Consider the following 14610-nt stretch of genomic DNA (forward strand, 5'->3'; position numbering starts at 1 on the left):
AAGATGTTCTGTGACTAAAATATCATTTTAATCAATATATTTGTTTAAATAAATCTGTTTTTTTAAATGCACCAAAATATATGACCCATATTCACTGAGAAATGTATAAAAATATTCATTTCCAAAATAGGGTGTACTAAATTCAGTATTTCCACTTTTATGGCAAAGAATATATTCTTTTCGTGGTTTTTAAACGAAATTACTAAACATAAACATAGGAGTCTAAGAAAATTCTCATTTTTAAAATAAATTTCAGATGACACTTAGAGGTTTTTGAATCTAGACTCTTCATTTTCATTTTAATGTTTTAAAGCTACATTTTCTGCATGATTATTTCAGTCTTTAGGGTCTCTTCAGATCGTATCGTCATTGTTAAAAGCTTTCTGATTAATATTGCTGTAAAACATGTGATTGTTGTCTTTAAGTGTGTGAAATTTAAGAAAACATGACCAGTATACACCAAAATGTTTAGCATTAATAACTGTTTTCAGCATTGATAATTATAAAAACCAATATTAATAAATGAACAAAACCAGCTGATAATAACTGAGCACCAAATAGGTCTTTTAGAAAGATTTATGAAGGGATACAGTATGTGACACTGAAAACCAAAGTAATTGAGAGGGGTCTGGCTGCAGACCTGGTGCAGTGCAATCTGGGCTGGATCTAATGCTTTTTAATGGGCTCACCTAACCCCACCCCTAACCCTACCCGTCACAGTGACGTCACTAGCTCCATTTGAATGCATTGTGTCTGACATTGCATCTCTGAGTGATGCAATCTTAGCTTGCATCATAAAGGCTGCATCCAGATACTATTAAAGTGATTACATCCTAAAATTGTCATCACAGGAATAATTTACATTTTATAAAAATGAAAAAATTGGTTGATTCACAAGTCATTTAAAATGGTATATTTGAACAGTGTTCTTCTTGTTACTGTTTACTGATTAAAATATCCTTCGTGAGACTTGAATACCTCCTACAAAAAAATAAAACTATCACAAATTTTAAGAAAATACCATCAAATATGTGAGACAATGGCAGATGTAGGGGCTGTTTTGGTGCTAGACGTTACACATTTTGTTTGAGCATTAAAATTTGAGCGGTTGTTGAAAAAATGCTGATTAGAACATTAATTTTGTACAAACAATCTGCAGCTAAAATCTGACAGCGCTTGCTTCCACAGATCATATATTTCTTTTTGCGAGTCTAAGGGTCGGCCTCTCATCATTTTGAATCAATGGGCACTCTTTGGTTTTGATAGAGAATTTAAATGAGAATTAATAATAAATTTAGCAACATTAGCAGCCGCAGCATTAGTTTAACACATGTCTGTAAGATTTGAGTCTTTACTGAGTTCCCAGCCTTTGCTATTGCATAAATTATAAATAGACTGCAGACAGAAAAGGCTGCAGCATATTAAAAAAAAAAAAGTTGTACTGCATTTTTGATAAATGATTCCCGAGAATATGGAATTCCTCTGAGAAATCTCCCCTCTCAAGTCTTAAGGTTTTGCTATAATTATACTATCTTGAGCAAGCTCGTTTTCTGGGCAGTTGATTATAATGTGGCTTGGTTTTAGTAGTCACAGTGGCTGACAGAGCAGTGTTTTATGGATTTGATAGCCTGGCTTGTGTCTTTGGAGTCTATTTTGTTTTGGGCAGCTATGAGCTGGCTGATTTTATAGGTGCTTTGGGTATGTGGATTGATTTTCGCTCCCGATGTAAACAATGCTTATTCAATGAGTGTCAAGAACAGTTTGAATAAGTTCTTAATGGGCTCAAAAAGTTGAGGTGAGGATCCCGATTGGCTGCTAATGACAAACTGAATCTAAAGGAGTGTTTAAAGTCATGAAATGAAAGTTAACATTGTCCTCTGTAGGGCTGCACAATATATCGTTTCAGCATCAATATCGCAATGTGCAAATCCACAATAGACACATGGCAGAATCTGCATGGCAGTTTAGTTTAAGTTCAGTTCAAGTGTATTCATCCATATCCAGGAACCACATTGTGAAGTTTAACCTTAAAAGGGTGAAGGTTTTTCATTTGCTTGTTTTTCTAAGGCCTATGACTATGAAATTTCAAGTGTATTTAAATCATTCGTGTATAAGAAATTATAGCATTTGAACATTAATTGTTTATTTTTATACAACAAAGACTATCGAATGTTTTTTTTAAATTTGATTATTTAATTTCTGCATCTGAATACAGTTAGAATTGTTCCAGAAAACCATAAAATATATGTTAAATTTGTGCAAATTATTTGTCCTACAAAATCATTTTTTTGTCCATCCCAATCATTATAAAATCCTGATTTTTTTCCAAATTTAGCTGGTGAAATTATATTCAAATCGCTATATACACTCACTGGCCACTTTATCAGGTACACCTATCCAACTTCTTGTTAACGCTTATTTCTAATCAGCCAATCACATGGCAGCAACTCAATGCATTTAGGCCTGTAGACATAATCAAGACGACCTGCTGCAGTTCAAACCGTGCATCAGAATCTGGAATAGTCTGAGTATTTCAGAAACTGCTGATCTAGTGGGATTTTCATGCACAACCATCTTTAGGGTTTACAGGTAATGGTTCTTAAAAGAGAAATACCCATTGAGCAGCAGTTCTGTTGTGCAAAGGTGTCGATTTCTGATGGTAGAGTCAGAATTTGGCATCAACAACATAATAACATGCATCCGTCCTACCTTGCATCAATGTTTCAGGCTGTTGGTGGTGATGTACTGTAATGGTGTGGGGAATATTTTCTTGGCACACTTTGAGCCCATTAGCACCAAATGAGCATCGTGTCAACACCACAGCCTACCTGAGTATTGTTGCTGACCATGTCCATGCCTTTACGACCCCAGTGTACCCATCTTCAGATGGCACTTTCCATCAGGATAATGCGTCATGTTATAAAGCGTAAATCATCTCAGACTGGTTTCTTGAACATGACAATGAGTTCACTGGACACAAATGGCCTCCACAATCACCAGATCTCAATTCTTTAGATCATCTTTAGGATATGGTGGAACGGGAGATTCGCATCAAGGATATGCAGCAGACAAATCTGCAGCAACTGTGATGCTATCATGTCAATATGGACCAAAATCTCTGAGGAATATTCCTTGTTGAATCTACACCACGACTGATTAAGGCAGTTCTGAGAGCAAAATGTTGTCCAACCCGGTGCTATTAAGGAGTACCTAATAAAGTGGCCAGTGAGTGTATATCGCAGAAAAACAAAACACTACAATATACGTTTTTTTCCAAAATTGTGCAGCCCTAATTGTCAGCTATTGTGGAATATTCTTGAAATATTCTTGAAATGAGAAAAATGCAGGGCAGTGCAAGACAGGCTAAGAAAAATAGGTTGAATTCAAAACAGAAACAAGATACCTACTGATAACCCAACTCTAAAGGAATTACGTGTGACCAGGAATTGAAGCAAAGTCCTTTCGAGGGAGCAGGGAAGGCTCTGGTATTTGATTAAAGTTTATGAGGGCAAAATATTTGGGTATTGCACTGTAACATGTAATATTTTATATTTAATATTATTTTATATTTTAATATTTATTATTTTATATTGCCTTATTTTTCACGTATTTGGCCTTTATTTTACAATCACCACCATTTCTGTTTTCCTAAAAGCAATCAATTGGATTTTCTTGTTCTATGAAGCCTCAGAAATATGTAGTGGACTCTGATTGGTCAGCTGGCCCTGTTGTTCTGATTCGTCATTGTCCAGATGTGTCACGCCCAGTTTTAGGGTTCACAATGTCGCATCCCTAAGAAGTTGTTGTCCGTTCCTAATGTTTGTTGTGGGTTTTAAAAAGCAAATGATTTAAATGAAAATATTTTAATTTGATTTGAACTGTGAGCTCTTAACTTGGCAGATGCTGTAGAGGCAATTTTACACACTAACCGTTAAAGCATTAGTTAAAACTGTAAAATTATAGAATATCAATCAATATTATTATTAAAGTGTTGACAAATGTTGTACTATATGACCAAATGTCTCTTTCCTGTAGGTGGTGATTATGGAGGTTCAGGGGTTGAAGTCGCTGGCTCCCAATCGCATTGTGTACTGTACGATGGAGGTGGAGGGTGGACAGAAGCTACAGACGGACCAGGCCGAGGCTTCCAAACCAACGTAGGCCACCTTTTTTTTTTTTTTTGCTTTTAGCTATAGTATATAAAATAAAAATGAACTAAAAATGTGTATGTATATATATACGATACATAATACGATACATGCACTATTATAAATGCACACATTGCCTTACATTACAATATTACATTATTTATTTATATATATTACAAGATATTATATCTAAATAATATAATCTTTTATTTTACACAATGTTTAGTTTAGAAATATTTGATAGAAAATATTGATAGATTGATAGATATTTTCAGATATTTTTTTGAATTAATATACAAAGTACAATAAACTTTAAAGGGAATACAAGATCTGGTTTTAGCATTCTCGGCATGCAGTCCATCTGAAATATGGGCCAGTTTTGAAAAGGCAGAGCGGTTTCAGGTGCTGTGTCCTCCAACTAGGCTCTCTCATTTGGCCAACGGCAGTTACTCAAGGGATAAGCACATGACGAGGCGCTATTTTTGGGCCCTACGTTCCATCATTGGATCAGATGCCAATTTATAACGAGCTAAAGAGCAAGAGGGAGCGCGGTGGAGTCAGGGTGAGCGAGAAAGAATCAGAGAATACGACAGCCTACGTGTCCCCTCAGAAAAGTAATCAGCTGTGGAGAAACTGATTAGGAGTGCGGATCCCAGCGGATGGAGAGCAGGGAAAAGCAGAGAAAGCCTCCGGCAGCCTGGAGAATAATGACGTCACGTGAGAATTAGCATTTAGATTTTATCATCACACACGACAGCTTTCAAATGTGTGTGTGTTTAAGTGAGAACCCTCTCTCACACACACACATATGGCATATAGCATGCCTTTAATGAGAACACAATGTTTCTTGCAAGGTCACCTTCTTCCTGAAAGGGAAGAGAACCCACAATGAAGTGACATCTTCAAGGACATTTCCTTACTCACCATTAACTGTGATTTCACATTAAATGATATAATAATGTTGCACTTTATTCTATTTTATTAAACTTCTTAATTATATAAACATGGATTTATTTATCTACACTCACCGGCCACTTTATTAGGTACAACTTACTAGTACAGGGTTAGACCCTATTTTGCACTCAGAATTGCTTTAATACTTTGTGGCATAGATTTAATTTTTCTCTGAGATTTTGGTCCATATTGATATGATAGCATCATGCATTTGCTGCAAATTTGTCGGCTACACATCCATGATGTGAATCTTCGGTTCCACCACATCCCTAAGGTGAGTGTTGAGGCTCTTTGAGTATAGTGAACTCATTGTAATGTTCAATTATGTAAGGTTCAACGTTCACTGAATATTTCTCTTTTTCGGACCATTCTCTGTAAACCCAAGATGGTTGTGTGTGAATTTCACAGTAGATCAGCAGTTTCTCAAATACTCAGACCAGCCCATTTGGCACCAACAACCATGCCATGTTCAAAGTCACTTAAATCACCTTTCTTCCTCATTCTGATGCTTGGTTTGAGCTGCGGCAGATCGTCTTGATTGTGTCTACATGCCTAAATGCATTGAGTTGCTTCCATATGATTGGCTGATTAGAAATTTGTGTTGATGAGCAGTTTGACATGTGTACCTAATAAAGTGACTGGTGAGTGTATTTACCATATAAATAAACTGTAATATGTTTACAGTTGTCTGCACAGTGGTGCAGTTGGTAGCACATTTGCCTCAAGAAGGTTGCCTCACAGCAAGAAGATTGCTGGTTCAAGCCTCGGCTGGGTCAGGTTGCGTTTCTGTGTGGAGTTTGCATGTTCTCCCTGCATTTGCATGGGTTTCCTCCAGGTGCTCCGGTTTCCTACACAGTCCAAAAACATGCGGTACAGGTGAATTGGGTAAGCTAATTGTCCGTAGTGTATGAGTGTGAATGAGTGTGTATGGATGTTTCCTAGAGATGGGTTGCAGCTAGAAGGGCATCCGCTTTGTAAAACATGTGCTGGATAAATTGGCGGTTCGTTCTGCTGTGGCGACCCCAGATTAATAAAGGGATTAAGCCGAAAAGAAAATAATGAATAGACTGCAGATATATATGAAAAACTGTACTAGATTGGAGTTGATTCTTTGAAACTGGTTAAAAAGCGTTTTTTATTAGAAGTTTTTTTGTCTATTTAGTCACCAATGCATATCAATTCATTTAATACATAAATAAATAAAATATTGTTTTTAATGCAAAAATGTATAGTTGTACTGTTTGATTCAGAGAGTAAATGAAAATGTGAACTAGCCTTGTTTTCTGCTGGTAGATTTAAACAATCTAGGCACAAAGTCTAAAGCACATGGCGTATCTAAATCCACTTTTGCTACTTTAGGGACCAAAAAAATACACTCTGCTCCCTGGCACATGGTTAAACATGGTTGTGCTTATTCTCTTGATGAGTTATGGGTGTATTTTGAGCATAATGTGCATAAAACCAATCAGAGTCTCATCTCCCATTCCCTTTAAGAGTCAGCTGTATCATGCCATGGCGCCTTTGCTGTTTACATGGCTTTGCAAGTGGAAAAACTGAAAGCTTCACTAGCGAGAAAACAGTTAAACAGACCATCTGCAGCATGAGGATAAAGAAGGGGCCTCTTCTAATCAGCCTCTTTACTTTCTCTTTACTTTTGCTCTTTTACTTTCATGGATAAGGAAATGGTGTTGTACGCGCACTGCTGAAGACATCCATTAGCCTACATATTTAATTTAGTTTGTTAAGCGCAAAGATTTGTTTTAAAACTATTTCTAAATTCAGTTCTAATTTCTAGCAAACGAATTAATGAACGATAATAATGAAGTGTGGTCAAACAACTGAGTTATATCCAAACATACCTCATATTCTTATGCCTATATAGTGACGCATACGTCTCCAAAACCCAACAGGTGGACAAATCTAAATTTGTTTTTACTAAAACAAATATAAATATGCCTTTACTAAATACTACTACTAATAATAATAACATTATACAAATGCAAATAGTCATGAATAAACTTAAAAAAGGTGAACCATGGAGGTAGTGGTTTTTAAATTTAAATAGAAATAATTTTTGTTAACTTTTAATCCTTTTTTCATATGGTATTTGTGTATTGCTGTACATCCTGTGTGTGTTAAGCAATATGTAAACATTTGGACATGCATAGGCGCATAACTTAACACACCTCCTTTTTAGACCAGCACACCCATGAGTCCACAATGTGGCACAAATGTATTTACTATTATTTAGGAAAATTACTGTTGTGCTGGTCAGAAAATAGCAACAAATCGCGCCAAACTTGTCTTGCACCGTACTGCACTGGGTGGATAATAGGGTCCTTTATCTCTCAGACCAATATGCATCAATAAGACAGTTCAATGTAAATACATAAATAAATACATAGGAACAACATCTAACTGTAATTTTGTTTTTCAGTTAGTTAATTTACTAAGTTGATTGATAAAAACAGATTCATTTAAAGTTATATCAAATTTACTGAGTGAAATTTAAACATTTTCAGTGTTGTTAATTTTACATCACCATCAAAACTGGATTACCTGTGAATATCACCTAGTAAAGCTCTCCTGCCTCTTCTTTTATCCTGTATCACTGATTCTGCTCCATTCTTCTCTTTTTGTAACTTAAATTTTGCTTTCCGCTCTCTCTCGCTCTCGTCTTCTTTCAACTGTAAAGCACTTAGCTCTTATAAAAGCCTTATGATTATGAGTCATAGAACTCTGTCTATATTCATGTATTCATGCTGTCACCGGCGGTTGGAAACAGAGAGAATTGGCTCATTTTAGCAAAGCATAACAGCGCTAATGGACACACAAGAATGTGTCACATCAAACAGACATGCTGAAGGAGAGAGATTAAGAGGAGGAGGAGAAGATAGCGAAAGAGGCAGCAGTATCAGCAAGAAAGCGCAAATTTGACTTTCAGATGTACTTAGAAAATCTTATTCAGTCAGCTGTTGGGAAAATAAACATACCTTATGTGGACCCCAAACGGGATCATGCACACATACACACACAATTTAGTCATGCATGGCTTTGTGCTATGTCAGCAACCTCCCTGACACTTGCCTTTTAGTGCTGCTGGAAGGCTAAACCAGCCACATCCATGCTAAACAAGCATACGCTGCATCCCAATTCACTTAAATTTATAGTACGTCGTAAAAATTAGATACTTTTTTTGTGAAGAAATAGTACTTTTGAGTGTGTACCAGAAGATTTGCAAGCTTTTGGACATACTACTTTCCTATTAAGGGATAATTTTGTTGCTTGGTTTCATGTCCTGTCAATCATCTCGACATTTCTTTTGTATTTAATTTCCTACCATATTGAAGAACAAGCAGCAAGTTATTCTGCCATTCATAGGTCTTTCATGCTGAGAAGTCTCCTTGGGTGCTTGCAAGTGCATTCAGAAGTTAATGGCCAAACATGTCTTTATAAAAATTCACATCATTATTTATTATTATACTATATTTATTATTATATTTTCCAGTAGGTTATCTAATCAATTTATCTTATTAATAATCATTCAAACATCTTTTCCAAAGCCTCTGTTCCATTTTTTCCAAAGCCCACTGTTAACGATTTTTGTAAATTGTACAGTATTTAACTGTAGGACAGTTTTGCAGTATGGTACCTCATTTTTTAGTTGCATTGTGAAAATTACAAAATATTTTTTGTCAGTATTTTATGTTTATTTTAATACGTATACTCGTCACACGTTATGTTATACAGTATAAACGTCGCTGTGAATGTAAATACAGTATTGTACCAGTAATTGATTTAAAGTAAGTTATTGGCAAACTGCTGCCAGTAAGTTACTGTAAATCAATTACAGGAAACTGTTAACAGTGTAGTTTGTAGCCTCTTTTCCATCTTTTTCAAACTCACTGTTAACGATGTTTGTAAATTATACAACATTTAACTGTAAAATGAACTGTATTTTTCTGTAGGACAGTTATACAGTATGGTACTGTATTTTAGAGTTGCGTTGTGAAAATGACTCTATTTTATGTTTATGTAAATACATATACAGCAATATAATTGGTGCTATAAATGTAAATACAATATTTTTCCTGTAATTGATTTACAGTAAATTATTGTCGAACTGCTACCAGTAAGTTACTGTAAATTCTACAGGAAACTGTTAACAGTGTAGTTTGTGGCCTCTTTTCCATCTTTTCCAAAGGCTACTGTTACCGATTTGTGTAAATTATACAGTATTTAACTGTAAAATGAACTGTTTTTTACTGTAGGACAGTTATGCAGTATGGTACTGTATTTCAGAGTTGCAATGTGAAAATTACTCTATGTTTTCTGTTTATGTAAATACATATTCAACAATATAAATGGTGCTGTAAATGTAAATACAGTATTGTTCCTGTAATTGATTTACAGTACGGTACTAGTGAATTGCTGCCTCTAAGTTACTGTAAATTATACAAGAAATTGTTAACAATGTATTTTGTAGCCATGTTTGAAGTTTGTAAAACTTTTTACTCACGTTTGTTGTTCTAATCAAATTCACATCCAAGACACAATGTATTGAGGCCAACATTAGTTATTACATAGGTTTACATTTCGATATTCTACTAAAAGTAGTAGACCTCCGGGTAATTTTGGAATACTCATTTCAACTTACTATGATTTTGGACAAACTAATTCTACTTGCAAATACTATTTTGGTCAGAATTGGGACACAGCAATAGACATAACCAGGAACTAAATTCAGTAATTTAAGACTCCAGTCAATAACCAATAATCCATAATACACATCAACCAAGTGCTAAATTCAGCATTGTTTTGATCAATTTTCACATTCTAGAAATATGTTTTGAGGTCTATATTTAAATCAAAGATGAGCGATTTCCGTAAAATTCAAGGATGGGACAGAAATCTCTGAGATTTAATTAAAATATCTTTGTTTGTGATTCATTCATTTATTTTATTTGGCTTAGTCTCGTTTTCAGAGGTCGCCACAGCAGAATTAACCACCAACTATTTCAGCATATGTTTTACGCAGCAGATGCCCTTCCAGCCGCAATCCAGTACTGGGAATTACCCATACACACTCATTTACACACACACACACACACACACACACACACACACACACACACACACACACACACACGCACACGCACACACACACACACGCACACACACACACACACACACACACACACTCATACACTATGGCCAATTTAGTTAATTCAGTTCACCTATAGCACAAGTCTTTAGACTGTTGGGGAAATCGGAGCACCCACAGAAAACATGCAAACTCCACACAGAAATGCCAACTGACCCAGCTAATTCAAATATGAACAATTATGGGTTTGAAGCAACAGAAAGTAAATAAAAGATGCAAGAAATGTTCAGTTTGCAGTGTTACAATCTGGAGGAAGTAAAATTGCATCAAATATTTGGACAAATTGCACAATTAACTATGGTAATTATTTAGGAAATCTGGTGCTGCTACAACACTGACAGCATGTGGAAATGATCCACAGGTGCAAATCATTATTGTTGTCTTTCTAAAGTGTTATAAAGTATTTAATATTCCTTGTAGGCACTTAGAAAAATATCATGGTAAACATTTGGCCACAAAATCGGCCTCAGGCTTATATTCCTAATGCAAATTACTCCCATACAAATCTCATGTTTGTTGCAAATAAAACATGGGAGTTGCTAATGGGTTTATTTTTTTCTTGAGATTATGACGTTTATCGCCCCCTGGTGGTCTTCAAGCAAGCGTGATGAATGTGCTCTCCCGTCGCTCAATCTGCATATGACACTGTTCAATGTGAAAAATCACACTTCCCACCACACACATAGCAGTTTTTTTTCCCTCTTCCACTAGCTTTCCCTTTTTTGCCCTCTTTTTCTCTCTCTGTTTTTCTTTCTGTCTCATTTGACTGCTGCCTCTGAAACATGCTGTCTGTTTCCAGGCAGCAGATCATGTCACGTGTTCTCATTTTACTAGGCCAACTCTACCTCTCATCCTCTGTGCGTGTGTGTGTTTTCATAGGTGTTCATTTCTATACAATTGCATCATATTGTTCTGAAATTGTGTATATTTATTATTAATAACATCAATAGATATCCTTTACTGACTCATATCTTTGATTTCTCACTCTCGCTGAGGTCTGCTACTGTGCAGTCTCTTTCAGGTACTGGCATGAGTTATTATATTCCTCCTTTATGGTGGCTTCACTCTACATGCATATGGATTAGTGGCCATAGAGGAGGGAATAGTAGGTCTGTCAATGGGTGGTTTCTTTAATGATGCAGAGAAAGCGCTGTTTCCACAAAAAATTCAATAAAATAGGATGAAGAATTATAAATAAAAATTTAATAAAAAAATAATAATTGTGTTAAGTTAGTTTCACAAGCAGTTCAAGTTTTAGATCAGTGGACTTAAACTCCATTCCTGGAGATCCACAGCTTTGCAGATTTTGGCTCCAACCATCTCCAAATCACACCTGCTTAATACTCTCTATAGTCTTGAACACCTTGATTAGTTGGCTGTGTTTGATTAGGGCTAAAGTAAAGCTGCAAAGCTGTGGCCCTCCAGGAATTGAGTTTAAGACCCATGTTTTAGATGTTCACAGAATATATAATATAATATGCTCTGAGGAATACATTTGCAATAAAGTGCAATAAAGTCTAAATGGAAAATAATTTGTAAAAATAACGGATCAGCTTTTAAAGACAGACATGTTAATAAATGAATGGTAGGATTTTTGTTGAAAAAACTATATTACCCATGATGCTGTACAGAAACTTCCACCAGTCAGAGATCTGTAGGGAGTGAAGCACGCCAAAATAGATCTTACATATCTTACACAAATTTAAGGAATAGGATAAAATAAAGAAGTCTGTTACTGAATCAAATAATATTAGGTTTTAGATCATTTTAAGGTAATGTTAAGTAATTTGTCAGTTATAGTATATTACTTCTGTTACTTAATACTGAGTTGTAAGATTACTGAAATAACCATAAATTGTTATTTTGTGAAGAGCAAACATCATAAATAATTACACTTCAGGTAACACTATAGAGAGCTAAACACAATGTGCAGCTTTTATAACCACAACTTATATGTAAGAAAACTAATAACTATTGGGCGGCACGGTCGCCTGACAGCAAAAAGGGGACTGGTTTGAGTCCCGGCTGGGCCAGTTGGCATGTGTGTAATTTCCCGTTTGTGTGGGTTTCCTCTGGGTGCTTTGGTTTCTACCACGGTCCAAAGACATGTGCTATAAGTGAAATGGGTAAAATATGTTAAAACAGGTAGAATAAAAGAATGAAAAAGAAAAGACAGACAGACATAATAGTGTGATTTGTTGGACGTAGCACAGTGCTCATTCAGTAAAGGAACAGCTAAACAGATGTGATTTCAGTCTTGATTTGACTGTGCCTAATGTTGGAGCACATCTGATCATTTCTGGAAGTTGATTCCAGCAGTGAGGAGTGTGATAACAAAAGGCGGATTCACCTTGCTTTGACTGAACTCTTGGAATTTCTAAAGAGTTGCAACTACTGTCTGACTGTCTTTTTGGGAAGGCCAGTGAGAATGCCATTACAGTAATCCACCATGCTGCTGATAAAAGCATGCACAAGTTTCTCTAAGTCATCCATGGAAACAAAGCATCTAATGCATGTTTTTGACATGACAGTATGATGATTTACTTACTGCTTTGACATGACTGAAACACATATCTGACTTCAGAATAACAACAAGTTTCTTGACCTTATTTTTTGTTGTTTGACCCTTAGAGCTAAGGTATGCATTCACCTTGAGAACCTCACCTCTGTTCCCAAATGCTATGACTTCAGTTTTCTCTTTGTGTAACTGAAGAAAGTTTTGGCACATCCAACTGTTCATTTCATCAATGCATTGGCAGAGGGTGTCAATGGGGCTGAAGTCATTAGGCAGTAAGGCTAAGTAGATCTGAGTGTCATCAGCATAGCTGTTGTAGGAGATTTGGTTCTTTCTCGTTATTTGGCTTAGTGGGAGCATATAAAGGTTGAACTTTTAAGAAAATCAGAATACTAAAACTGGGATCTAAACTATCTGTCTGCGTTCTCGTCTAAATGTGCGAATCAAAATGTGTCTCAGAATTTGTGCTAATCAAAATGTGATTAAACTGTAGATCAATCAGATGGTCTATAAATCCACTTCTTTTTAACAAAAACATTTTAAAGTAAAAAAATATATATAAATATAAATTGCAGAGAGAGCACTTTTCCTCAAATCCGCTCAACGTCACTACACTGCGATAATGAATAGGTACAGAAACAGTAAATAATAGTGGACTGCGAATGTGAGCTCTTGAAATATTCTTTAGGTTATTCGTTTATTTATTTATTTTTTCAAATGTCAGACTTGTCTGCTGTGTGGGAGAATCTAGTACCAGTAATCACCAGAGAATATCCTCGGCTGAATGCGTGATGTGGAAAAAAACGTCAGATGATGCACTTTACCCACTGGTCCGTCTCTCGTGCTCTTGACATTCAGTATTAGATTTTTACGACCTTATCAAATGATTTGTTAGCGAACGATTTCATCAGCCCTGCCGTGGAGCCGAATAGCACTGCGGAGATTGTTTTTCCTCGCTGATCAAAGTAATACAATGAAAAACAAGGGCTGCGAGACATCTCTGTGCAGAGCAGTTATGCAGTGATAAAGTAATAAAGAGCGGCCGACTGTCAAGGAGATCTATGGCACCTGGAGTAAGTCACACGTTTGCATCTCAAAGAAAGTGGAGGTTGTACTTTTAGTTTTTGGTATTGCAATTCACTTAGATTTGATATTGTTTTCAAATGTGTTTGATTTTTATACAGTTCCAGTTTTGAAAATAAAAAATTTAAAATGGGTTTTGTAGAGATGCCATAGAACAGGGGTTTTCAAAGTCTAAGACAGTGGGCCTCCCTTTTGACACAACTTATCCATTGGCACCCGCCTCCTCCCAAACACGTACACACACATACATATATATATATAGACACACACACACACACACATATATATATATATATATATATATATATATATATATATATATATATAGACACAGACAGATGTCAGACTGTTAACTCACTTTTATCATCATTTGCATGAAAGTGCAATTATTTACAGAGTAATAACAAGTATTTTAATATAACGTTTTTAAAACTAGGATGTAGTTCAATATGAATAGAACAGATCCAAGAACTGTTCATCCCAGTCAAAACAGTCGAAGTTTAGCGGGTCTCATGCTGTCATTAGCCAAAATATCTTGACAAACCACACTTAAAGGTCGTGGTTCATCAGCTGGTCCTGTCCACGTAAATCCTAAACTCAAATGCTGATCATCATATCGTCGTCTTTTGGGTTTAAGCCCTGAACTTGAAGGCTTTGAATCGGGGGGTCTCAGAAACCGATCCATTGTATTAGCAGGCATATACCTGTATTGGCAGGGCAAACAGAAGCGAATTCACAGCTATGGC

At 35.9% G+C, this 14610-nt stretch overlaps 1 protein-coding gene across 25 annotated transcripts in view; it reads left to right on the forward strand.

The window, feature by feature from the left end:
* cadpsb (Ca2+-dependent activator protein for secretion b) overlaps window positions 1-14610 on the forward strand; it is a 188532-nt gene that overhangs the window by 109220 nt on the left and 64702 nt on the right. For 24 of the 25 annotated variants that reach the window (XR_012408105.1, XR_012408106.1, XR_012408107.1 and 21 more), the window contains exon 6: window positions 4036-4157. Coding sequence is in view for 16 of the 25 variants with exons in the window: in XM_068222029.2 (XP_068078130.1) it covers window positions 4036-4157 (122 nt within the window). In the remaining 9 variants the exon portion in view is untranslated. Of the gene's footprint in view, window positions 1-4035; window positions 4158-4657; window positions 4866-14610 lie in introns of those variants that run through there. The other variant, XM_073954407.1, reaches the window with a different exon arrangement.

This window comes from Danio rerio, chromosome 6, assembly GCF_049306965.1.
Source record: "Danio rerio strain Tuebingen ecotype United States chromosome 6, GRCz12tu, whole genome shotgun sequence".
Classification (NCBI taxonomy): domain Eukaryota; kingdom Metazoa; phylum Chordata; class Actinopteri; order Cypriniformes; family Danionidae; genus Danio; species Danio rerio.